Consider the following 26,552-nt stretch of genomic DNA (forward strand, 5'->3'; position numbering starts at 1 on the left):
TCTCTGCCCTGCACGCCTTTCAGTGCTTTGAAGCAGCCAAGAGCTTTCTCCAAGAGTGCAATGGAGCAGCTGTTCCTGCTGCCGGCTCTGGCTCTCTCCAGTCTCTGACCTTGCCTGCTTTTGTCCCTCTTGCTGTGCCCTCTGCTCCCCGAGGGCTCGGTGGCTGCTGCCCAGGACTGTGGGACTGGCACAGATCCCGTGGTCGAGACCCTCCTTTCTCTGCCCTTGGAGCTGCCTGGGCACAGCAGCCTTTTCCATCTGGAAGCTCCCCATGGACAGGGAGTCCCCAGCCCCGCTCCTTGCACAAGCTCCAGGCGCCCAGGGCTGCCATCTCAAGTCCCTGCTGGCCCTGGGGGCTCCCAGGTGCCTCAGGCTGCTGTGACACCGCTGCACACGGGAGGCAAGAGTGGCAGGGGCTGTGCTGAAAGTCAGCTCCACGTGCTGCTGCTGCTGCTGGGGGTCATTTGTCCAGCCCTGACCCAGAGTCAGGGATCAGATCCAGGCCCTGCTGCTGCTCCCTTGGGATCAGCCCCACTTTGGGTGTTGCTGTCAGGGCCAGCAGAAGCGGTGGCTGGAGCAGCGGGTGCTGACGGTGCCCCAAGCCCCGGGGCTGGAGGGGTCCCTGGGCTGGGGCTGGCAGGGAGCTGCTCCAGCCCGGAGTGCACTGCTGAGTGCGGTGCTCTGGGGCTGGGGCTCCCCGCACAGGGGACTGGACTGGTGTGCCACAGGAGACAGAGAAGCTGCAGCTTCAGCCTAACTGAGGTGGGTGCGTGGGCTGGGAAGAGTGGGGAGGCTCAAGGGGATTCACTGAGCTCATCCTTCTGCAAGGACGAGGAAAAGGGAGTGGGAACTCAGCAGTGAGGAGAGCTGAGGGCTGGAGAGCAGCTCTGAATGACACTAAAATCCCACTGGAGCTCTGAGACATTGCTGCTCCTCAGCCAGTGACAGGATGAGTCCCTAAGCCTGGGGCTCGGCCTTCCTCATGGTGAGGGGCACCAAGGAAGGCAACAGTGTGATGGAGACTGCCATGGGCTGGGAACTCACTGGGGGACAAGAGGGAGCAGTTGGGAAGTAAAAGGCAGGTGGGGGAGAAAACAGTTCAGAGAAGGGCTGAGCTACAGTTTGAGCAAGCTGCAAAATGTGATTTGGGGTCATCCCAGATTGATTTCATTTCAGAAGTTATTGAACAAGTTTAATTTTTGGGTGGTGTCATGTTTGCCCTTGGAGGTGTACACTCTGCAAACTTGAGCTGTGATGCTGAAATGCTCAAGCAGGTCTGTGCTGCAGGTCACCCCATTTCTTCTTTGGCTGATTGCAGCCCGGTGCTGAGCTCCAGCAGAGCCCTGGCAGAGCCCAGAGCAGCCTCAGCACCCGCAGAGCCCGGCTGCAAGGAGAGAAACCAGAAAGCGCCCGTCAGCTGAAGGCTCCTGTCCCCTTGTCCCAGCCGCCCGCAGTGCCCAGGCCATGCTGGCCGTGCCCAGAGCTGTGCCCAGAGCTGCCCATCCCTGCTGCCTGTGGAAGCAGAGCAGGAGGGCAGGACATGTGCCCAGCCTGCAGCCGGCCACGGCACATCCAGCCCTCAGCAGCTGCCCAGAGCAGGATGCTCCTGTGCTCGCTGCCATCTCCCCAAAGCTCTGATCCCACCATGCCAAGCAGACAGGACCCACCTCACGCCATCCCTCGCTGGAAGAAAAGCTGGTCCCAAACGATGTCCTCATCCTTCTCCAAGGGCACGGCCCATCCACGCCACAGCTGCTCCCAAGCACTTCCCCATCCAGACTGGACCCCACCTGGAACGCTTCCTCTAGAAAAACACACAACAAATTATTGAAAATAGATTACAGACAAAAAGGGGAACAAGAAAAAAGGTCAAAAATCTTATCTCTGTCAGGGGCTAAGGAAGGCCCAACCCCTGCAGGCCAGGGAAAAACCCACCCACAGGTGAGGGAAGCCCAGGCTGTCTCCCTTCCCCCCTACACTGCCCCCCAAAATAACGGTGACCCCAAAGCAAACAGGGGCAGTGGAGCAGCCCAAGCCCTTCCTTGCCTGCAAAGCAAAGCAGCCCCTGCACAGGTTCTGGAGTCCCACCTCTGCTCCCACCATGGGGGTGTCTTTGTGTCAGGCTGGCTGCCCCAGCCCCAGCCCGGGGCACGGTGGGTGCTGGGGCTGTTGGCAGGGCCAGGAGCCCACTCCCATTTCATCAGCACCCCAGCCCATCCCCCCAGCCCTGCCAAAAGCAGCCTGGCAGCCGACTGAAGGATCAGCTGCATCCGCCCCAGCAAAGGGGGAACCTTTGGTTCCCGGCCAGGCTGTGCAATGCCCAAATCTGGGAGCATCCCCCTGCGTGTGGACTCACCTGCAAATTCCCTGTGGAGCCTGGCTTTGGAGAAGGTGTCAGAATCAAAGTCATTCATCCTCAGCTGCCGGTGACCAGGTGGAGGAAGAGGTTGTCATTTTTGATGTCATCCTCACTGTCCCCAGCAGCAGCAGCCCCACCTGGTACAGCTTCTCCAGGGGCTTCTTCTCCTTCCCTGGGGTGAGCCCAGGCTGTCAGGGTTCTGCCCAGGGCCCCAGCTGTCAGGGAACCAGGACAAGCAAAACCAGCTCAGATGGTGGCCACCAGTGCTGGGCAGAGCAGCTCAGCTCCAGCACAAGGGCTGCGTGTTCCCATCTGATGACCCCTGGGCTGTGACACAGGCAGGACAAAACCAGTCTGGTTGGCTTTGCCACTGATTGCCAGGACATGTGTGGAGCTGTTACCTGCCAGGCCCCTGGATCCAACTGTGCACGTGGATCTCTCCCATCTTCTAGGGCAGAAGACCACCCTGCACCCATGGATCACGGAAAAGCTCTTCTAAGGATGGCCTGTCCAAGGGCTGCATGGACAAACACCTCTTAATGAGATCCTGGCACTCTGAGGAAACAAACCAGAAATCACCAGTCAGTTGGAGAAGTTGCCCCCCTGTTCCCATGCCCAGGCCATGCTGGGTGTGCCCAGAGCTGGGCCTAAACTTCCCCATGGATTCTGTGTTTGGAGGAGAGCAGGAGAGCAGGACATGTGCCACCTCCTCAGCAGCTGCCAGAGCAGGATGCTCATGAGCTGCTACTGTCTCCCAGCACTGGTATTGCCCCCGTGGCCAGAGATGAGGACCCACCTTGAGAGAGCCGTCGTGGGAACAAGATCCGCCCCCAGATGATCTCCTGGCCCCTCCTGAATGGGTGCTTCCCCATGACCAGGTGGTACAGCAGGAGGCCCAGGGACCAGATCGTCGCTGCCTCGCCGTGGTAGCGTTGGTGCTGGATCCACTCTGGTGGGCTGTAGGACAGGGTTCCTGTGGAACACAGACAGAGTTCATCAGGGGGACGCTGCTGCTCCCAGAGCCTGACCCCAGCACCCCATGGCATGTGGGGGCTGCCCCAGTGGCACACAGGGTGACTGCTGCCCTCTCACCAGCACCTGGGACTTGTGTACAGACTTGGGGCTGGAAAAGAAGCCACTGGTGTTGGAAGAGGGCAGCAGAAATCCTGGGAAGGCCCAACCATGACACACAAAAGCAAAACTCATCCAGTGGTGGAGAAAGCCCGCTCTACTCCCCGCCTGCACGGCCCCCCAAAAATGTTAACCAGTCAAGGCAAACAATGGGAGCAGAGCAGTCCAAGCCCTTCTCGCCTGCACACCAAACCATCCAGGGCACAGGGTCAGACGCCCCTCTCTGCTACCCCCACTGGGGTTTTTGTCAGGCTGGCTGCCTCAGCTCCAGCCTTAGCCCAGGCCACAGTGGGTGCTGAAGGCTGTCGGCAGGGCTGGAGCTGGTCCCCCTCACACCCCCACCCAAATCAGCTTGGCTCCAGCATTAATCCCATCCTGGCTGCAATAGGGGGAGCCCCGGGGCTGCACCCCGGCTGGGCCATGAGATGCCCAGGAGCATCCCCAGGCAGAGCTCACCTGCAAACTGGGTGTAGGCTGTGTCTTGGAGGAAGGCACCACAGCCAAAGTCAATCAGTTTCAGCTGCCCGGTGGCCAGGTCGAGCAGGATGTTCTCAGGCTTGATGTCCCTGTGCAGGACCCCGCAGCTGGTGCAGTGCCGCACAGCCTCCAGCACCTGGCGGAACAGCCCCCGCGCCTCCTCCTCTGGAAGGAACCTCCGCTCTGCCAGGAAACCCGACAGCTCCTGGCACCGCTCCGGACGCTCCAGCACCAGCACGATGCTGTCGGGGAGCTCAAGCCACTCCAGGAGCTGAATGACACCAGTGCAGCCAGAGGACACCTTGTCCAGCAGCACGACCTCCAGGGGTGCGCTGGTGCCGTCGGGCTGCGGGAGGAGCGCGATGCCGTCAGTGGGGCTGAGGCCGTGCCAGGGCTGGGGAACCCCTCAGCCAGCCCGGGATGCTCTGCATGCCCCGCTCAGCCCATGCCCGCTCTCCCTGCAGGGCTCCCGGCGGCTCCCACCCTGCCGGGCCCCGGCTCCTCGCCACCCGGCACGGCCCGGCTTCTGCTGCTGGCCCCGCTCACTCACCAGCTCGCCCCAGTGCCGGACGCGGTTCCGTGGCACCCTTTTGATGGCCACCTGCGAGCAAGGGAGAGCAGTGGGTTGAGCGCGCCGCCCGCCCCGCCGGGCCCCATCCTCCTCCTCCTCCGCCCCCTCCACCTCCTCCTCCTTCCCCCTCCTCCTCCTGCTAATCCTCCTCCTCCTCCTCCTGCTAATCCTCCTCCTCCTCCGCCCCCTTCTCCTGCGCCCGCCGCCGGCCCCGCCGCTCACCGGGGCGCCGTCCAAGAGCCGCGTGGCGGCGAAGACGCTGCCGAAGCCGCCGCTGCCCAGCAGCGAACCCAGCCGGTACCGCTCCTGCAGGGCCTCCTCCTGCGCCTTCCCTGCGGGCGGGACGGGGCTGTCAGCGCTCGGCTCGGGGCCAGGAGCGGCCCCCGAGCGCCCCCCGAGCGCCCCGGGCCGGCCCTCCCCAGGCGTTCTGTCCCTGGAACGGGACAGCGGCGGCTCGGGGCCGACGGCCGCGCTGCCGAGCGGCGGAGCTCGGGCCGGGGAAGCCGCAGCGGGGGCGGCGGGAGCGGCCGCGCCGCGTGTGTCCTCCGCGGGGCCCGGGAGGAGCCGGGGCCGGGGCCGGGACTGGAGCCCACGTCGGGGCCGGGGCCGGGCTCGGGCCAGGCGGAGCCAGAGGGCGGCGGTGCCGCCCCAGCCCCAGGCACTGATGCCCGCCCAGCAGCGCCACCGCCAGCACGACCAGAGCCGGGCGGAGACGAGACCCCGGCGGGACGGCCGGGGACGGGGACGGGGCCGGGGCAGACCCGCCCGGGGCTGGGGGCGGGCTGAGGACATGGCCCGGCCGGGAATGGGGAGGGAGAGATTGGGAGAGGAGGGGACAGCGGGAAAGGGAGAGGAGAATCAAGAGGAATGCGACAAAATCACTGCTTTGTCTGCTTTCGCTGCTGCAGCCGCTGCCGCTGCCGCAGCTGCTGCTGCTGCCGCTGCAACTGAAGCTCCGGGGCCGTTTGTCCCCGTGTCCGTTTTTCCGTTGCCCGCTCGCCCCCGCGCCCAGCCCCCCGCTCCCCAGGGGCAGCCCCTGAGCCTGTCCAAACACGGGAACTTTGCCCTGTTCAGCCCAGACTCAGAGTCTGGACTCCTGCACAGGGGAACAGGAATCCCCTTGAGCGCTGCTGTGCATTGTCCCCGCTGAGCATCAAACCCTATGGGAGCACATTCCCTGAATGCTGAATTTGTACCTGACCCAAGGGCTGCACTTAGTCTCCATCACTGCTTTCCAAGTAAACCAGGGGAAGGCAAAAACTGTGTGTAGCTCATGGTATTTTACAGTGTCTAAAACTTGCCATGTCATGGATCTTAGAGCTGAGATCTATTTGGATTAAGGGGATGGAGAAGCAGTGCAACATGGAAAAGGGGAGCATAAAAATAAACAGAGAAAAACATCTTGGATTGTTTCTTTCCATTTTCATTTCATTTCCTAAAAGCTGTTTCAGTTTTCCCAGAATCTTCTCCACACTCCTGTTTGCTCTTTCCAAGAACCTTTCCTGGAGAACGAGGTGCAGCTTCTGTCACAAGATGTGCCACCAGCTGCAGCTTCTCTAGGCTTTCCACACCTTGTGTGCAGCTCAACTCTTGCAGCACAGCAGGACAAATGTTTGAAGAACTTGACAGCTTGTTCTTTCTTTTCCTTGTGGGCTGGGCAGTTGTGCCATTGGTAAGGTTTCCATTGTTACTGTTCTGCCCTAAGAAACCATGACGGGCTACCAGGAATTGTCAGGGAATGCAAGCCTGACTGAATGCAGAGAAAGAATCTGCAGAGCCTGCATCCAGAAATGGAGAGCTGTGTGATAATCATTGCAACATCTCCATGGGCATCTTGGAAGTGATCTAGAAGATGAAAATGCTCTGACAGAGGGCGTTTGTTTCTGAGTTCAGTGTAGAGGATTCCACATCTAGTGCATTGGTTCATAAATCAAGAGTTCAATCAGTTCATGGAAAGCACCAGAACAAGCTGGACCTCTCAGCCTTAAACACTTCAGTTGTTCAGGGACCCAAAAATGTTCCATAGAAAGAGCATTAGAAGGAGAGGAAAGAGACAGAGAGACAGAAAGACAGAAGCTCCACAGAAAGACACACATGTGGCTCCCAGCTCCTGGGGTTCCAGTGTGGGTGAGACACAAACCCTAGAAGAAGGCAGAGTCCATAGCAGGGGCTGACCTTGTGCTCCTTGGTTTTAAGCCCCTGGGCCTTCGTGGGCCTCCCCCCAGCTGGGACTTGTGATTGCTCGGGCGTTCAGAGCCGGGTTAGCGCTGTCCCAGCTGTGGGACTGATTGACAGCTCAACCCAAGGTGTCTCGGGACACTGATCTCATCCAGCCTCTGACAGTGACCATGGTGACACTGGGGAACCCCATGGAACCGTGGGTCAGTGTGACAATGCAGGTCCAAGGACACCATGGTGATATCCAGGTTTGCTCAGCACCAGAGACACCTTTGCCTTGTTTGTCCCCAGCTGTCATCACTGCCTCCAGTGTTCTGCTCTAACTGGAACCCGGGGACACTTTCACATGAGTTGTGTCCCTCAGTGGGACCCATTAAAAGTTAAAGAAAGTCTGGGCTTTGAATCTGACTTTGAGTTCTTGAGAAGTTCTTTGAGCACACTCTGAGGTCTGGGTCCGATGCAAAGAGCACCAAAGCCCCAGAGGGTCATTAACGTCCTGGTGCTGTGTCTGTGCTGCTGAGCTGGGCCAGGCTCCTGGCCCAGAGGCAGCTCCTGGCAAGGGCAGCGCTGCAGAGAGACAGCTGTGGCCAGGAGCAGCTCCTGTGCACAGCCCAGCAGGGCTGGGGCACTGCCAGGGCATCGCAGGGACACGAGCAGGGCGCAGACAGAGCTCACAGGGGCTCAGCACTGGCAGGGGCTGTGGGGTGTCCCAGAGGGGGCTGTGTCACAGCAGCGCCTCTGTGGCTGTGTCACGGAGGCACAGAGCAGCTGTGATGTCAGAGAGGGGATGTGTGACAGCCAGCATGGGTTGTGTGAGGTCACAGACTGGGCTATGACATCACAGAGCGTGTTGTGTGAGGTCATCAAGCAGCTATGGCATGATAGAGGGGACAGTGTGACATCAGAGAGCAGGCTGTGACATCATGGCATGGCTGTATGATATCATAGAGCGGGCAGTGAGGTCAAAGTGTGTGCTGTGACATTACAGAGTGGCAGTATGACATCACAGGGAGGGTTTTGTGACATCACTGAGGGGCTTGTGACATAGCACAGCAGGGTGTGACATCATAGTGTGAGGCCATAGGGCAGACTCTGCCGTCATGTAGAGAGTGGCTCTGGGACATCAGAGTGTGGGTTGTGACATCACCGAGTTGGCTGTGTGACATCATAGAGCAGGCTATGACATCATGGAACAGACTGTGATGTCACAGGATGACTTTGTGTCGTCATAGTACAGGGTGAATTTCTGACATCACAGAATCTTCTGTAACAGCACAGCTTTGTGACATCACAGAGTGACATCGCAGAGTTGGGCCTATGACATCACAAGGGAGCTATGTGGCATCCAAGAGTGGGTTGTGACACCCCAGGGGCTGTGTGACATCACAGGGGCTGTGTGAGGTCACTGGGGAGGTGACTCTGCCCCAGCCCCCCCTCCCATTTCCCCCAGAGAAGTCCAACGCTGCTCGTGCACAGCGGGGTCCCCTGTCCCCCCGGGTCCCCCCGCCTCCGGCGCCGCAGCCTCCCCCAGAGGATGTTCCACGAGATCGAGCCCAGAGCCTGAAACAGGGCCATGAGGGGCGGGGACAGGGGACAGGGACCCCCCAGCAGCGTCCCCGTGTCCCCCAGGGCCAGAGCCTGGCCCAGGGCTCCTTCACCCTGTTGCCAACGAGGGCTTGAGAGTGCTGAAAAAATCCCCGGCAAGGGAGCAGCAAAAACCAGATTTAATATTGAGCAACAGCACCACAAAGTTCCTTGGCAAGAGTCACTCTGCTCCTGACTGGACACTTCAGGCACAAAAAAGGAAACAAAGCAACAACAAAACCAAATAAATTCCAGGCAATTAAATCAGAAATAAACCGAGAGCTGGGGCTTTCATTCCTATGGAAAAGAACTGTCCTTCTTCCTGCAGGTGCCCATGGCCACAGCTGGGATTTCACCTCCCACACTGCCTGTTGTGACAGACTGGAGGAGATTGTGGGCTGGAAACATTTTGTGTGTGGGGGAGGAAGGGGCAGGTCCAGCCTTGCCCTGCCCTGGAACCCCATGCCACACAGCCCCTGTGATGTCATACAACCGCCTGTGATGTCACACAGCCCCTCTGATGTCACACAGCCCCTGTGATGTCACACAGCTGCCCTGTAATGTCACACAGCCCACTCGGAGATGTAACAGGCCACCTGTGATTTCATACAGGTGCCCTGTGATGTCACAGCCTGCTCTTTGAGGTCCCAGTGTGCTCTGTGATGTCACAACATCTGCCCTGTGATGTCACAGCCCAGGCTGTGATGTCACAGCCACCCTGTGATGTCACAGCCAGCTCTATGATGGCACAGCTACCTTTGTGATGTTTTGCAGCCTCGCTGTGATGTCACAGCCTGCTCTGTGATTTCACAGTCAGCTCTGTGATGGCACAACCCACTCTCTATTGTCTCAGCCTTCTCTGTGGCATCACACCGCTGCTCTGTGATGTCACAGAGCCCTTTTCTATGATGGTGGAGTCTTCTCTGTGGCCTCACAGCCCATTCTGTGATGTCACACAGCCAGCCTGTAATGTCACAGCCAACTTTGTGACATCACAACCTCCTCTGTGATGTCACAGCCTGCTCTGTGATGTCACAGCCTGCTCTGTGATGGCAGAACTCACTTAACATGTCACACAGCACCTCTGTGGTCACACAGACCCACTGTGTGATGTCACAACACCTTCAGTGATGGAACACAGCCACTCTATAATGTCACAGCACACTCTTTGTCCTCACAGCTTGCTCTGCTCTGTGATGTCATACAGGCATGCTCTGATGTCACAGCCTGCTCTGTGATGTCGCATAATAAACCAGAGATGTCACAGCCAACTATATGATGCCACAACCTGGTCTGTGATGTCACACAATGACAGAATCACAGAATTGCTGGGTTGGAAGAGACCTTTAAGGTCATCAAGTCCAACCCATGCCCTAACACCACCTCAGCCAAACCATGGCACTGAGCGCCACATCCAGTCTTTTTTTAAACACATCCCATGATGGTGACTCCACCACCTCCCTGGACAGACAAGTCCAGTAATTTATCACCCTTTCCATAAAAAAACTTTTTTCCTAATAGCTGACCTAAATTTCCCTTGGTGCAGCTTAAGACTGTGTCCTCTTGTTCAGTCAGTTGCTGTGAGGAGAAAGAGACCGACCCCCACCCGACTGCAACCACCTTTCAGAGAGTGTAGAGAGTGATAAGGTCACCTCTGAGTCTTCTCCAAGCTAAACAACCCCAGCTCCCTCAGTCATTCCTCACAGGACTTGTGTTCCAGACCCCTCACCAGCCTTGTTGTCCTTCTTTGGACACGCTCCAGCCCCTCCATGTCCTTCCCAAATTGGGGAGCCCAGAACTGGACACGGCACTCGAGGTAGGGTGCCAGTACAGGGGAGGAATGCCAAGCACACCAGTGCCAAGTACAGGGGAAGAATGACCTCTCTGCTCCTGCTGGCCACACCATTCCTGATCCAGGCCAGGAGCCATTGGCCTTCTTGGCCACCAGGGCACACTGCTGGCTCATGTTCAGCCTGCTGTCGACCAGTGGCCCCAGGTCCCTTTCTGCCTGGGCACTGTCCAGCCACGCCGACCCCAGCCTAGAGCAGTGCAGGGGGTTATTGTGGCCAAAATGCAGGACTGGGCACTTGGATTTATTAAACTTCATCCTATTGGATTCTACCCATCCATCCAACTGTTCCAGGTGTCCCTGCAGAGCCCTCCTGCCTTCCAACAGATGGACACGTGCTCCCAGCTTAGTGTCATCTGCAGATTTACCAATGAAAGCCTCAATGCCCTCATCCATGTGGTCAATAAAAATATTGAACAGAGCTGGCCCAGCACAGAGCCCTGAGGGACAGCACTGGTGACTGTCCCCAGCTGGATGCAGCACTGCTCACCACCACTCTCTGGGCCGGCCATCCAGCCAGTTCTGAACCCAGCACAGAGTGCTCCTGGCCCAGCCGTGGGCTGCAGCTTTTCCAGGAGTGTGCTGTGGGGGACAGTGCCAAAGGCCTTGCTGGAGTCCAAATAGACACATCCACAGCCTGTCCTGCATCCACCAGGACGGTCACCTGGTCATGAAAGGAGACCAGGTTGGTCAAACACGACCTAGCCCTCCTAAACCCCTGCTGGCTGGGTCTGACACCCTGGCCATCTGTCATGATCTGCTTGTGCGGGGTGTCGTGATGGTTCTTTTCACCAATCCCAAAAGTGCAAAACGGCAAACAGCAAGAGACTATCAGTTAATCACAATAAATGCACCTTTATTAAGGGCCAAAACAGTAAATGCGATAGTGGGGATCAGAAAGGAGAGAAAAGGATAGAGAGAGAGAGAGAGAAAAGAGGGGGATGGGAATAGCTACCAACACAGGCGAGATCCTCACAGTTATAGTGCACAGAGGAAAGAGGGGGGAACATGCAGGACAATGAGAGTCTATTGTGATTGCTGTGGGGGAACAGGTGAGTCCACTGAAACCACCAAGGCAGGACGAACACAATGAAGAATAAGTCCGTTGGAATTACTGAAGAAGAACAGGTCATGTCATTAGTGGTTTCCCCTCTCCCTGTGGGAGGGGTCTCAGTCTCAGACCTTGGGAGGAGGGTTTTCCATCTCCGTCCGTCTGTCACAGTGGTCATGGGGCAGATGAGAGGTCTTCAGTGAGAGATGATTAGGGTCACCCTAAAAGTTCATTCAGATTCAGGAGGAGAGTGGGCAAATATGCAGTAGGCCGTTCCTTGGTGGGTTCATGCCAAGTCCTTGCCAATTCCTTGCCAACTCCTTGCCAGGCCTTGTTCGGAACAGCTAACGTAACGGTACAGCAACTGCACCTGCACTGCCGCTCTCTCCAAGCCGGTGCTGTAATGGGGGAAGGGGTTTCTGCTTGTGGCAATCGGTAGGCAAATGTGGGGGCTTCAGACGGCCTCTTACACCTTCCCCGAGCTGTCTGCAGAGCAATCCACATCAGCCAAGGCCGGGCTGGTCAGTGGCCGGTCAGTTCCATTGACTGGACGCGGCTCTGGACGCTTCCCTTGGAGCGACTCCAGGGAGGGAACGCTGGGGCTGTCACCCTGGGGTGTCACAGACAGGGGAACGCTGGGGCTGTCACCCTGGGGTGTCACAGACAGGGGTACACTGGGGCTGTCACCGCTGGGGTGTCACAGACAGGGGAGCGCTGGGGCTGTCACTTCTGGGTGTCACAGACAGGGGAACACTGGGGCTGCCCCGCTCCTGCCCTGTCCCCAGCAGCTCTGCCAGCGCCTCGAGGGGACACAAAGGCTGATCCAAAGGGTGAGAATTGCAGAAGGGGCTGAGCTGGGAGGGACCCATTGGGATCATCAAGTCCAGCCCCCAGCCCTGCACAGACACCCCAACAATCGCAGCCCATGAAGCCCCGGGAGCGGGGTCCAAAGGCTCCTGGAGCTCCAACAGCCTCTGGGCTATGCCCATTCCTTGGGGAGCCTGGGCAGTGCCTGAGCCCCCTCTGGGGGAAGAAGCTTTTGCTGATCTCCAGCCCAGCCCTGCCCTGGCCCAGCTCCAGCCGTTGCCTTGGGTCCTGCCCCTGCTCACCTGGGCAGAGATCAGAGCTTGCCCACAGAAGCTGTGGCTGCCCCTGGATCCCTGGCAGTGTCCAAGGCCAGGTTGGACAGGGCTTGGAGCAGCCTGGGATAGTGGAAGGGGGCATGGAAGGAGATGAACTTGAAGGTCTTTTCCAAGCCAAGCCCTTCTGTGATTCTGTGATTTTGGGGGAGATGCTGAAGCTCTGTCTCGGCTTTATCTCACCCAGAGTCTGGACCCAGCAGCAGCCATGGGTGGGATCATCTCCTCCTCCCTCTCCCTGTGGCTGGAACTCACCCAATGGCAGCAACTGAATAATGTCCCTCACGGGGCAGTGAGTGCTAGAAAGGAGCGTTGCTCCTCGGGGAAACACAATGTCCTTGGACTTCAGCAGAGCGTTGAAATGGGCCCCCTCGAGCACCTCAGCCCCGCTGAAATCTCCTCTTAGTGGACTCAGCCCCAGAGATCTCCCAGTGCAGCTGCAGAGGAGTCGCTGTCAGGAGGAGGGACATTTATCAAAAGCTGATGTAGATCAAAACAAGCTCTGGCACCATTCCACATTTTTGTTTGCCACTGGGAAATAAATACAGATGTCCCCATGCCACAATCTCAGTCCCCCCAGGGTTCCTGGGTTTGGTTTTATCCCCTGGTATGGAGATGTGGGAGCTCTCCCAGCTGGACAGGGTGTCAGGAATCCCTTCCTGAGCTTGACACCCTTGGAGAGGGTGGACAAGGAGGTTCCTTGCTGAGGGAGACTGTGCGGGTTTTGGAAACAGGCCAGACCTAGAGAAGGCTCCTTCTACAGCTCCTCAGCACCTGGTAATCCCATGTCTTTATTTGTGTGACTGTCTTGTCAGGGCAGGGAGAGGAAGAGAGGAGCCTCCTTGGGCCAGGGAGAGGAGGCAGAGACACCAAAAGCAGGAGTCCCAAAGGGATCTGGGCAGCTCATGATCCAATGGCTGCAGTAGGTGTGCCATTCCTAAATCCAGTTTGGGAGAGTCACGGCCGTGTTACTGTGTAAGCTCTGAGGTATCTGCTGGTGGGAGATGCTCAGGTTCATCCTGTTTGCATCCCCAGTTCCTGCTGAGCCGGTTTTAAACAGCGCCAGGGGATGCTCCTGGCACTGACCCTGGCATGGCTCAGGGTGCTCCCAGGTGCCTCAGGCTGCTGTGACACCGCTGCACACGGGAGGCAAGAGTGGCAGGGGCTGTGCTGAAAGTCAGCTCCATGTGCTGCTGCTGCTGCTGGGTGTCATTTGTCCAGCCCTGCCCCAGAGTCAGGGATCAGATCCAGGCCCTGCTGCTGCTCCCTCGGGATCAGCCCCACTTTGGGTGCTGCTGTCAGGGCCAGCAGAAGCGGTGGCTGGAGCAGCGGGTGCTGACGGTGCCCCAAGCCCCGGGGCCGGAGGAGTCCCTGGGCTGGGGCTGGGAGGGAGCTGCTCCAGCCCGGAGTGCACTGCTGAGTGCTGTGCTCTGGGGCTGGGGCTCCCCGCACAGGGGACTGGACTGGTGTGCCACAGGAGACAGAGAAGCTGCAGCTTCAGCCTTACTGAGGTGGGTGCGTGGGCTGGGAAGAGTGGAGAGGCTCAAGGGGATTCACAGAGCTCATCATGCTGCAAGGATGAGGAAAAGGGAGTGGGAACTCAGCAGTGAGGACAGCTGAGGGCTGGAAAGCAGCTCTGAATGACACTAAAATCCCACTGGAGCTCTGAGACATTGCTGCTCCTCAGCCAGTGACAGGATGAGTCCCCAAGCCTGGGGCTCGGCCTTCCTCATGGTGAGGGGCACCAAGGAAGGCAACAGTGTGATGGAGACTGCCATGGGCTGGGAACTCACTGGGGGACAAGAGGGAGCAGTTGGGAAGTAAAAGGCAGGTGGGGGAGAGAACAGTTCAGAGAAGGGCTGAGCTACAGCTTGAGCAAGTTGCAAAATATCATTTGGGGTCATCCCAGATTGATTTCATTTCAGAAGCTATTGAACAAGTTTAATTTTTGGGTGGTGTCATGTTTGCCCTTTGAGGTGTACACTCTGCAAACTTGAGCTGTGATGCTGAAATGCTCAAGCAGGTCTGTGCTGCAGGTCACCCCATTTCTTCTTTGGCTGATTGCAGCCCGGTGCTGAGCTCCAGCAGAGCCCTGGCAGAGCCCAGAGCAGCCTCAGCACCCGCAGAGCCCGGCTGCAAGGAGAGAAACCAGAAAGCGCCCGTCAGCTGAAGGCTCCTGTCCCCTTGTCCCAGCCGCCCGCAGTGCCCAGGCCATGCTGGCCGTGCCCAGAGCTGTGCCCAGAGCTGCCCATCCCTGCTGCCTGTGGAAGCAGAGCAGGAGGGCAGGACATGTGCCCAGCCTGCAGCCGGCCACGGCACATCCAGCCCTCAGCAGCTGCCCAGAGCAGGATGCTCCTGTGCTCGCTGCCATCTCCCCAAAGCTCTGATCCCACCATGCAAAGCAGACAGGACCCACCTCACGCCATCCCTCGCTGGAAGAAAAGCTGGTCCCAAACGATGTCCTCATCCTTCTCCAAGGGCACGGCCCATCCACGCCACAGCTGCTCCCAAGCATTTCCCCATCCAAACTGGACCCCACCTGGAACGCTTCCTCTAGAAAAACACACAACAAATTATTGAAAATAGATTACAGACAAAAAGGGGAACAAGAAAAAAGGTCAAAAATCTTATCTCTGTCAGGGGCTAAGGAAGGCCCAACCCCTGCAGGCCAGGGAAAAACCCACCCACAGGTGAGGGAAGCCCAGGCTTTTCTCCCTTCCCCCCTGCACTGCCCTCCAAAATAACGGTGATCCCAAAGCAAACAGGGGCAGTGGAGCAGCCCAAGCCCTTCCTTGCCTGCAAAGCAAAGCAGCCCCTGCACAGGTTCTGGAGTCCCACCTCTGCTCCCACCATGGGGGTTTCTTTGTGTCGGGCTGGCTGCCCCAGCCCCAGCCCGGGGCACGGTGGGTGCTGGGGCTGTTGGCAGGGCCAGGAGCCCACTCCCATTTCATCAGCACCCCAGCCCATCCCCCCAGCCCTGCCAAAAGCAGCCTGGCAGCCGACTGAAGGATCAGCTGCATCCGCCCCAGCAATGGGGGAACCTTTGGTTCCCGGCCAGGCTGTGCAATGCCCAAATCTGGGAGCATCCCCCTGCGTGTGGACTCACCTGCAAATTCCCTGTGGAGCCTGGCTTTGGAGAAGGTGTCAGAATCAAAGTCCATCATCCTCAGCTGCCGGTGGCCAGGTGGAGGAAGAGGTTGTCATTTTTGATGTCGTCCTCACTGTCCCCAGCAGCAGCAGCCCCACCTGGTACAGCTTCTCCAGGGGCTTCTTCTCCTTCCCTGGGGTGAGCCCAGGCTGTCAGGGTTCTGCCCAGGGCCCCAGCTGTCAGGGAACCAGGACAAGCAAAACCAGCTCAGATGGTGGCCACCAGTGCTGGGCAGAGCAGCTCAGCTCCAGCACAAGGGCTGCGTGTTCCCATCTGATGCCCCCTGGGCAGTGACACAGGCAGGACAAAACCAGTCTGGTTGGCTTTGCCACTGATTGCCAGGACATGTGTGGAGCTGTTATCTGCCAGGCCCCTGGATCCAACTGTGCACGTGGATCTCTCCCATCTTCTAGGGCAGAAGACCACCCTGCACCCATGGATCACAGAAAAGCTCTTCTAAGGATGGCCTGTCCAAGGGCTGCATGGACAAACACTTCTTAATGAGATCCTGGCACTCTGGGGAAACAAACCAGAAATCACCAGTCAGTTGGAGAAGTTGCCCCCCTGTTCCCATGCCCAGGCCATGCTGGGTGTGCCCAGAGCTGGGCCTAAACTTCCCCATGGATTCTGTGTTTGGAGGAGAGCAGGAGAGCAGGACATGTGCCACCTCCTCAGCAGCTGCCAGAGCAGGATGCTCATGAGCTGCTACTGTCTCCCAGCACTGGTATTGCCCCCGTGGCCAGAGATGAGGACCCACCTTGAGAGAGCCGTTGTGGGAACAAGATCCGCCCCCAGATGATCTCCTGGCCCCTCCTGAATGGGTGCTTCCCCATGACCAGGTGGTACAGCAGGAGGCCCAGGGACCAGATCGTCGCTGCCTCGCCGTGGTAGCGTTGGTGGTGGATCCACTCTGGTGGGCTGTAGGACAGGGTTCCTGTGGAACACAGACAGAGTTCATCAGGGGGACGCTGCTGCTCCCAGAGCCTGACCCCAGCACCCCATGGCATGTGGGGGCTGCCCCAGTGGCACACAGGGTGACTGCTGCCCTCTCACCAGCACCTGGGACTTGTGTACAGACTTGGGGCTGGAAAAGAAGCCACTGGTGTTGGAAGAGGGCAGCAGAAATCCTGGGAAGGCCCAACCATGACACACAAAAGCAAAACTCATCCAGTGGTGGAGAAAGCCCGCTCTACTCCCCGCTTGCACGGCCCCCCAAAAATGTTAACCAGTCAAGGCAAACAATGGGAGCAGAGCAGTCCAAGCCCTTCTCGCCTGCACACCAAACCATCCAGGGCAGGGGGTCAGACCCCCCTCTCTGCTACCCCCACTGGGGTTTTTGTCAGGCTGGCTGCCCCAGCTCCAGCCTTAGCCCAGGCCACAGTGGGTGCTGAAGGCTGTCGGCAGGGCTGGAGCTGGTCCCCCTCACACCCCCACCCAAATCAGCTTGGCTCCAGCATTAATCCCATCCTGGCTGCAATAGGGGGAGCCCTGGGGCTGCACCCCAGCTGGGCCATGAGATGCCCAGGAGCATCCCCAGGCAGAGCTCACCTGCAAACTGGGTGTAGGCTGTGTCTTGGAGGAAGGCACCACAGCCAAAGTCAATCAGTTTCAGCTGCCCGGTGGCCAGGTCGAGCAGGATGTTCTCAGGCTTGATGTCCCTGTGCAGGACCCCGCAGCTGGTGCAGTGCCGCACGGCCTCCAGCACCTGGCGGAACAGCCCCCGCGCCTCCTCCTCTGGAAGGAACCTCCGCTCCGCCAGGAAACCCGACAGCTCCTGGCACCGCTCCGGACGCTCCAGCACCAGCACGATGCTGTCAGGGAGCTCAAGCCACTCCAGGAGCTGAATGACACCAGTGCAGCCAGAGGACACCTTGTCCAGCAGCACGACCTCCAGGGGTGCGCTGGTGCCGTCGGGCTGCGGGAGGAGCGCGATGCCGTCAGTGGGGCTGAGGCCGTGCCAGGGCTGGGGAACCCCTCAGCCAGCCCGGGATGCTCTGCATGCCCCGCTCAGCCCATGCCCGCTCTCCCTGCAGGGCTCCCGGCGGCTCCCACCCTGCCGGGCCCCGGCTCCTCGCCACCCGGCACGGCCTGGCTTCTGCTGCTGGCCCCGCTCACTCACCAGCTCGCCCCAGTGCCGGACGCGGTTCCGTGGCACCCTTTTGATGGCCACCTGCGAGCAAGGGAGAGCAGTGGGTTGAGCGCACCACCCGCCCCGCCGAGCCCCATCCTCCTCCTCCTCCGCCCCCTCCACCTCCTCCTCCTCCTCCTTCCCCCTCCACCTCCTCCTCCTCCTCCTTCCCCCTCCTCCTCCTGCTAATCCTCCTCCTCCTCCTCCTGCTAATCCTCCTCCTCCTCCGCCCCCTTCTCCTGCGCCCGCCGCCGGCCCCGCCGCTCACCGGGGCGCCGTCCGAGAGCCGCGTGGCTGCGAAGACGCTGCCGAAGCCGCCGCTGCCCAGCAGCGAACCCAGCCGGTACCGCTCCTGCAGGGCCTCCTCCTGCGCCTTCCCTGCGGGCGGGACGGGGCTGTCAGCGCTCGGCCCGGGGCCAGGAGCGGCCCCCGAGCGCTCCCCGAGCGCCCCGGGCCGGCCCTCCCCAGGCGTTCTGTCCCTGGAACGGGACAGCGGCGGCTCGGGGCCGACGGCCGCGCTGCCGAGCGGCGGAGCTCGGGCCGGGGAAGCCGCAGCGGGGGCGGCGGGAGCGGCCGTGCCGCGTGTGTCCTCCGCGGGGCCCGGGAGGAGCCGGGGCCGGGGCCGGGACTGGAGCCCACGTCGGGGCCGGGGCCGGGCTCGGGCCAGGCGGAGCCAGAGGGCGGCGGTGCCGCCCGAGCTCCAGGCACTGATGCCCGCCCAGCAGCGCCACCGCCAGCACGACCAGAGTCGGGCGGAGACGAGACCCCGGCGGGACGGCCGGGGACGGGGACGGGGCCGGGGCCGGGAACCGGGGCGGGGACGGGGCCGGGAACCGGGACGGGGCCGGGGCCGGGAACCGGGGCGGGGACGGGGCCGCCCCGCCCGGGGCCGGGGGCGGGCTGGGGACATGGCCCGGCAAGGGGAGAGAGGGACTGGGAGAGGAGGGGACAACGGGAAAGGGAGAGCGGGAGAGGGTGCGGGACAGCGGGCGAGGGAGTCCTCAAAGTGACTGGTTTTGCTGCTTTCGCTGCTGCTTTCGCTGCTGCTGCTGCTGCTGCGACTGCCGCCGCTGCTGCTGCCGCTGCAACTGAAGCTCCGGGGCCGTTTGTCCCCGTGTCCGTTTTTCCGTTGCCTGCTCGCCCCCGCGCCCAGCCCCCCGCTCCCCGGGGGCAGCCCCTGAGCCTGTCCAAACACGGGAACTTTGCCCTGTTCAGCCCAGACTCAGAGTCTGGACTCCTGCACAGGGGAACAGGAATCCCCTTGAGCGCTGCTGTGCATTGTCCCCGCTGAGCATCAAACCCTATGGGAGCACATTCCCTGAATGCTGAATTTGTACCTGACCCAAGGGCTGCACTTAGTCTCCATCACTGCTTTCCAAGTAAACCAGGGGAAGGCAAAAACTGTGTGTAGCTCATGGTATTTTACAGTGTCTAAAACTTGCCATGTCATGGATCTTAGAGCTGAGATCTATTTGGATTAAGGGGATGGAGAAGCAGTGCAACATGGAAAAGGGGAGCATAAAAATAAACAGAGAAAAACATCTTGGATTGTTTCTTTCCATTTTCATTTCATTTCCTAAAAGCTGTTTCAGTTTTCCCAGAATCTTCTCCACACTCCTGTTTGCTCTTTCCAAGAACCTTTCCTGGAGAACGAGGTGCAGCTTCTGTCACAAGATGTGCCACCAGCTGCAGCTTCTCTAGGCTTTCCACACCTTGTGTGCAGCTCAACTCTTGCAGCACAGCAGGACAAATGTTTGAAGAACTTGACAGCTTGTTCTTTCTTTTCCTTGTGGGCTGGGCAGTTGTGCCATTGGTAAGGTTTCCATTGTTACTGTTCTGCCCTAAGAAACCATGACGGGCTACCAGGAATTGTCAGGGAATGCAAGCCTGACTGAATGCAGAGAAAGAATCTGCAGAGCCTGCATCCAGAAATGGAGAGCTGTGTGATAATCATTGCAACATCTCCATGGGCATCTTGGAAGTGATCTAGAAGATGAAAATGCTCTGACAGAGGGCGTTTGTTTCTGAGTTCAGTGTAGAGGATTCCACATCTAGTGCATTGGTTCATAAATCAAGAGTTCAATCAGTTCATGGAAAGCACCAGAACAAGCTGGACCTCTCAGCCTTAAACACTTCAGTTGTTCAGGGACCCAAAAATGTTCCATAGAAAGAGCATTAGAAGGAGAGGAAAGAGACAGAGAGACAGAAAGACAGAAGCTCCACAGAAAGACACACATGTGGCTCCCAGCTCCTGGGGTTCCAGTGTGGGTGAGACACAAACCCTAGAAGAAGGCAGAGTCCATAGCAGGGGCTGACCTTGTGCTCCTTGGTTTTAAGCCCCTGGGCCTTCGTGGGCCTCCCCCCAGCTGGGACTTGTGATTGCTCGGGCGTTCAGAGCCGGGTTAGCGCTGTCCCAGCTGTGGGACTGATTGACAGCTCAACCCAAGGTGTCTCGGGACACTGATCTCATCCAGCCTCTGACAGTGACCATGGTGACACTGGGGAACCCCATGGAACCGTGGGTCAGTGTGACAATGCAGGTCCAAGGACACCATGGTGATATCCAGGTTTGCTCAGCACCAGAGACACCTTTGCTTTGTTTGTCCCCAGCTGTCATCACTGCCTCCAGTGTTCTGCTCTAACTGGAACCCGGGGACACTTTCACATGAGTTGTGTCCCTCAGTGGGACCCATTAAAAGTTAAAGAAAGTCTGGACTTTGAATCTGACTTTGAGTTCTTGAGAAGTTCTTTGAGCACACTCTGAGGTCTGGGTCCGATGCAAAGAGCACCAAAGCCCCAGAGGGTCATTAACGTCCTGGTGCTGTGTCTGTGCTGCTGAGCTGGGCCAGGCTCCTGGCCCAGAGGCAGCTCCTGGCAAGGGCAGCGCTGCAGAGAGACAGCTGTGGCCAGGAGCAGCTCCTGTGCACAGCCCAGCAGGGCTGGGGCACTGCCAGGGCATCGCAGGGACACGAGCAGGGCGCAGACAGAGCTCACAGGGGCTCAGCACTGGCAGGGGCTGTGGGGTGTCCCAGAGGGGGCTGTGTCACAGCAGCACCTCTGTGGCTGTGTCACGGAGGCACAGAGCAGCTGTGATGTCAGAGAGGGGATGTGTGACAGCCAGCATGGGTTGTGTGAGGTCACAGACTGGGCTATGACATCACAGAGCGTGTTGTGTGAGGTCATCAAGCAGCTATGGCATGATAGAGGGGACAGTGTGACATCAGAGAGCAGGCTGTGACATCATGGCATGGCTGTATGACATCATAGAGCGGGCAGTGAGGTCAAAGTGTGTGCTGTGACATTACAGAGTGGCAGTATGACATCACAGGGAGGGTTTTGTGACATCACTGAGGGGCTTGTGACATAGCACAGCAGGGTGTGACATCATAGTGTGAGGCCATAGGGCAGACTCTGCCGTCATGTAGAGAGTGGCTCTGGGACATCAGAGTGTGGGTTGTGACATCACCGAGTTGGCTGTGTGACATCATAGAGCAGGCTATGACATCATGGAACAGACTGTGATGTCACAGGATGACTTTGTGACGTCATAGTACAGGGTGAATTTCTGACATCACAGAATCTTCTGTAACAGCACAGCTTTGTGACATCACAGAGTGACATCGCAGAGTTGGACCTATGACATCACAAGGGAGCTATGTGGCATCCAAGAGTGGGTTGTGACACCCCAGGGGCTGTGTGACATCACAGGGGCTGTGTGACATCACAGGGGCCGTGTGAGGTCACTGGGGAGGTGACTCTGCCCCAGCCCCCCCTCCCAGTTCCCCCAGAGAAGTCCAACGCTGCTCGTGCACAGCGGGGTCCCCTGTCCCCCCGGGTCCCCCCGCCCCCAGCACCGCAGCCTCCCCCAGAGGATGTTCCACGAGATCAAGCCCAGAGCCTGACACAGGGCCATGGGGGGCGGGACAGGGGACAGGGACCCCCCGGCAGCGTCCCCGTGTCCCCCAGGGCCAGAGCCTGGCCCAGGGCTCCTTCACCCTGTTGCCAACGAGGGCTTGAGAGCGCTGAAAAAATCCCCGGCAAGGGAGCAGCAAAAACCAGATTTAATATTGAGCAACAGCACCACAAAGTTCCTTGGCAAGAGTCACTCTGCTCCTGACTGGACACTTCAGGCACAAAAAAAGGAAACAAAACAACAACAAAACCAAATAAATTCCAGGCAATTAAATCAGAAATAAACCAAGAACTGGGGCTTTCATTCCTATGGAAAAGAACTGTCCTTCTTCCTGCAGGTGCCCATGGCCACAGCTGGGATTTCACCTCCAACACTGCCTGTTGTGACAGACTGGAGGAGATTGTGGGCTGGAAACATTTTGTGTGTGGGGGAGGAAGGGGCAGGTCCAGCCTTGCCCTGCCCTGGAACCCCATGCCACACAGCCCCTGTGATGTCATACAACCTCCTGTGATGTCACACAGCCCCTCTGATGTCACGCAGCCCCTGTGATGTCACACAGCTGCCCTGTAATGTCACACAGCCCACTCGGAGATGTAACAGGCCACCTGTGATTTCATACAGGTGCCCTGTGATGTCACAGCCTGCTCTTTGAGGTCCCAGTGTGCTCTGTGATGTCACAACATCACCCTGTGATGTCACAGCCCAGGCTGTGATGTCACAGCCACCCTGTGATGTCACAGCCAGCTCTATGATGGCACAGCTACCTTTGTGATGTTATGCAGCCTCGCTGTGATGTCACAGCCTGCCCTGTGATTTCACAGTCAGCTCTGTGATGGCACAACCCACTCTCTATTGTCTCAGCCTTCTCTGTGGCATCACACCGCTGCTCTGTGATTTCACAGAGCCCTTTTCTATGATGGCGGAGTCTTCTCTGTGGCCTCACAGCCCATTCTGTGATGTCACACAGCCAGCCTGTAATGTCACAGCCAACTTTGTGACATCACAACCTCCTCTGTGATGTCACAGCCTGCTCAGTGATGTCACAGCCTGCTCTGTGATGGCAGAACTCACTTAACATGTCACACAGCACCTCTGTGGTCACACAGACCCACTGTGTGATGTCACAACACCTTCAGTGATGGAACACAGCCACCCTATAATGTCACAGCACACTCTTTGTCCTCACAGCTTGCTCTGCTCTGTGATGTCATACAGGCATGCTCTGATGTCACAGCCTGCTCTGTGATGTCGCATAATAAACCAGAGATGTCACAGCCAACTATATGATGCCACAACCTGGTCTGTGATGTCACACAATGACAGAATCACAGAATTGCTGGGTTGGAAGAGACCTTTAAGGTCATCAAGTCCAACCCATGCCCTAACACCACCTCAGCTAAACCATGGCACCGAGTGCCACATCCAGTCTTTTTTTAAACACATCCCATGATGGTGACTCCACCACCTCCCTGGACAAACAAGTCCAGTAATTTATCACCCTTTCCATAAAAAAACTTTTTTCCTAATAGCTGACCTAAATTTCCCTTGGTGCAGCTTAAGACTGTGTCCTCTTGTTCAGTCAGTTGCTGTGAGGAGAAAGAGACCGACCCCCACCCGACTGCAACCACCTTTCAGAGAGTGTAGAGAGTGATAAGGTCACTTCTGAGTCTTCTCAAGCTAAACAACCCCAGCTCCCTCAGTCATTCCTCACAGGACTTGTGTTCCAGACCCCTCACCAGCCTTGTTGTCCTTCTTTGGACACGCTCCAGCCCCTCCATGTCCTTCCCAGACTGGGGAGCCCAGAACTGGACACGGCACTCGAGGTAGGGTGCCAGTACAGGGGAGGAATGCCAAGCACACCAGTGCCAAGCACAGGGGAAGAATGACCTCTCTGCTCCTGCTGGCCACACCATTCCTGATCCAGGCCAGGAGCCATTGGCCTTCTTGGCCACCAGGGCACACTGCTGGCTCATGTTCAGCCTGCTGTCGACCAGTGGCCCCAGGTCCTTTTCTGCCTGGGCACTGTCCAGCCACGCCGACCCCAGCCTAGAGCAGTGCAGGGGGTTATTGTGGCCAAAATGCAGGACTGGGCACTTGGATTTATTAAACTTCATCCTATTGGATTCTACCCATCCATCCAACTGTTCCAGGTGTCCCTGCAGAGCCCTCCTGCCTTCCAACAGATGGACATGTGCTCCCAGCTTAGTGTCATCTGCAGATTTACCAATGAAAGCCTCAATGCCCTCATCCATGTGGTCAATAAAAATATTGAACAGAGCTGGCCCAGCACAGAGCCCTGAGGGACAGCACTGGTGACTGTCCCCAGCTGGATGCAGCACCGCTCACCACCACTCTCTGGGCCGGCCATCCAGCCAGTTCTGAACCCAGCACAGAGTGCTCCTGGCCCAGCCGTGGGCTGCAGCTTTTCCAGGAGTGTGCTGTGGGGGACAGTGCCAAAGGCCTTGCTGGAGTCCAAATAGACACATCCACAGCCTGTCCTGCATCCACCAGGACGGTCACCTGGTCATGAAAGGAGACCAGGTTGGTCAAACACGACCTAGCCCTCCTAAACCCCTGCTGGCTGGGTCTGACACCCTGGCCATCTGTCACGATCTGCTTGTGCGGGGTGTCGTGATGGTTCTTTTCACCAATCCCAAAAGTGCAAAATGGCAAACAGCAAGAGACTATCAGTTAATCACAACACATGCACCTTTATTAAGGGCCAAAACTGTAAATGCGATAGTGGGAATCAGAAAGGAGATAAAAGGATAGAGATAGAGAGAAGAGGGGGATGGGAATAGCTACCAACACAGGCGAGATCCTCACAGTTATAGTCCACAGAGGAAAGAGGGGGGAACATGCAGGACAATGAGAGTCTATTGTGATTGCTGTGGGGGAACAGGTGAGTCCACTGAAACCACCAAGGCAGGACGAACACAATGAAGAATAAGTCCGTTGGAATTACTGAAGAAGAACAGGTCATGTCATTAGTGGTTTCCCCTCTCCTTGTGGGAGGGGTCTCAGTCTCAGTCCTTGGGAGGAGGGTTTTCCATCTCCGTCCGTCTGTCACAGTGGTCATGGGGCAGATGAGAGGTCTTCAGTGAGAGATGATTAGGGTCACCCTAAAAGTTCATTCAGATTCAGGAGGAGAGTGGGCAAATATGCAGTAGGCTGTTCCTTGGTGGGTTCATGCCAAGTCCTTGCCAATTCCTTGCCAACTCCTTGCCAGGACTTGTTCGGAACAGCTAACGTAACGGTACAGCAACTGCACCTGCACTGCCGCTCTCTCCAAGCCGCTGCTGTAATGGGGGTAGGGGTTTCTGCTTGTGGCAATCGGTAGGCAAATGTGGGGGCTTCAGACGGCCTCTTACACCTTCCCCGAGCTGTCTGCAGAGGAATCCACATCAGCCCAGGCTGGGCTGGTCAGTGGCCGGTCAGTTCCATTGACTGGACGCGGCTCTGGACGCTTCCCTTGGAGCGACTCCCGGGAGGGAACGCTGGGGCTGTCACCAGTAGGGTGTCACAGACAGGGGAACGCTGGGGCTGTCACCACTGGAGTGTCACAGGCAGGGGAACGCTGGGGCTGTCACCACTGGAGTGCCACTGACAGGGGAACACTGGGGCTGTCACTCTGGGGTATCACAGGCAGGGGAGCGCTGGGGCTGTCACCGCTGGGGTGTCACAGACAGGGGAACGCTGGGGCTGTCACCGCTGGGGTGTCACAGACAGGGGAACACTGGGGCTGCCCCGCTCCTGCCCTGTCCCCAGCAGATCTGCCAGCGCCTCGAGGGGACACAAAGGCTGATCCAAAGGGTGAGAATTGCAGAAGGGGCTGAGCTGGGAGAGAACCATTGGGATCATCAAGTCCAGCCCCCAGCCCTGCACAGACACCCCAACAATCGCAGCCCGTGAAGCCCCGGGAGCGGGGTCCAAAGGCTCCTGGAGCTCCAACAGCCTCTGGGCTAAGCCCATTCCTTGGGGAGCCTGGGCAGTGCCTGAGCCCCCTCTGGGGGAAGAAGCTTTTGCTGATCTCCAGCCCAGCCCTGCCCTGGCCCAGCTCCAGCCGTTGCCTTGGGTCCTGTCCCTGCTCACCTGGGCAGAGATCAGAGCTTGCCCACAGAAGCTGTGGCTGCCCCTGGATCCCTGGCAGTGTCCAAGGCCAGGTTGGACAGGGCTTGGAGCAGCCTGGGATAGTGGAAGGGGGCATGGAAGGAGATGAACTTGAAGGTCTTTTCCAAGCCAAGCCCTTCTGTGATTCTGTGATTTTGGGGGAGATGCTGAAGCTCTGTCTCGGCTTTATCTCACCCAGAGTCTGGACCCAGCAGCAGCCATGGGTGGGATCATCTCCTCCTCCCTCTCTCTGTGGCTGGAACTCACCCAATGGCAGCAACTGAATAATGTCCCTCACGGGGCAGTGAGTGCTAGAAAGGAGCGTTGCTCCTCGGGGAAACACAATGTCCTTGGACTTCAGCAGAGCATTGAAATGGGCCCCCTCGAGCACCTCAGCCCCACTGAAATCTCCTCTTACTGGACTGAGCCCCAGAGATCTCCCAGTGCAGCTGCAGAGGAGTCGCTGTCAGGAGGAGGGACAATTATCAAAAGCTGATGTAGATCAAAACAAGCTCTGGCACCATTCCACATTTTTGTTTGCCACTGGGAAATAAATACAGATGTCCCCATGCCACAATCTCAGTCCCCCCAGGGTTCCTGGGTTTGGTTTTATCCCCTGGTATGGAGACACGGGAGCTCTCCCAGCTGGACAGGGTGTCAGGAATCCCTTCCTGAGCTTGACACCCTTGGAGAGGGTGGACAAGGAGGTTCCTTGCTGAGGGAGACTGTGCGGGTTTTGGAAACAGGCCAGACCTAGAGAAGGCTCCTTCTACAGCTCCTCAGCACCTGGTAATCCCATGTCTTTATTTGTGTGACTGTCTTGTCAGGGCAGGGAGAGGAAGAGAGGAGCCTCCTTGGGCCAGGGAGAGGAGGCAGAGACACCAAAAGCAGGAGTCCCAAAGGGATCTGGGCAG

The 26,552-nt window shown here is 58.2% G+C and overlaps 1 protein-coding gene and 1 pseudogene across 1 annotated transcript; both read right to left on the bottom strand.

Annotated features, from left to right (window-relative positions):
- Window positions 1-2,118: 2,118 nt before the first annotated feature.
- On the bottom strand, window positions 2,119-5,763 carry LOC137466961 (serine/threonine-protein kinase pim-1-like). The gene is made up of 5 exons (XM_068178555.1): window positions 5,740-5,763; window positions 4,761-4,859; window positions 4,518-4,568; window positions 4,092-4,313; window positions 2,119-2,166 (listed from the first exon to the last, which is right to left on the bottom strand). The coding sequence occupies exons 1-5, from the start codon at window positions 5,761-5,763 to the stop codon at window positions 2,119-2,121; spliced, it is 444 nt and encodes a 147-aa protein (XP_068034656.1).
- A 10,112-nt stretch (window positions 5,764-15,875) lies between these two features.
- LOC137466962 (serine/threonine-protein kinase pim-1-like) lies at window positions 15,876-18,981 on the bottom strand (annotated as a pseudogene).
- Between the last annotated feature and the right edge of the window lie 7,571 nt (window positions 18,982-26,552).

This window comes from Anomalospiza imberbis, unplaced genomic scaffold, assembly GCF_031753505.1.
Source record: "Anomalospiza imberbis isolate Cuckoo-Finch-1a 21T00152 unplaced genomic scaffold, ASM3175350v1 scaffold_48, whole genome shotgun sequence".
Taxonomy (NCBI): Eukaryota; Metazoa; Chordata; class Aves; order Passeriformes; family Viduidae; genus Anomalospiza; species Anomalospiza imberbis.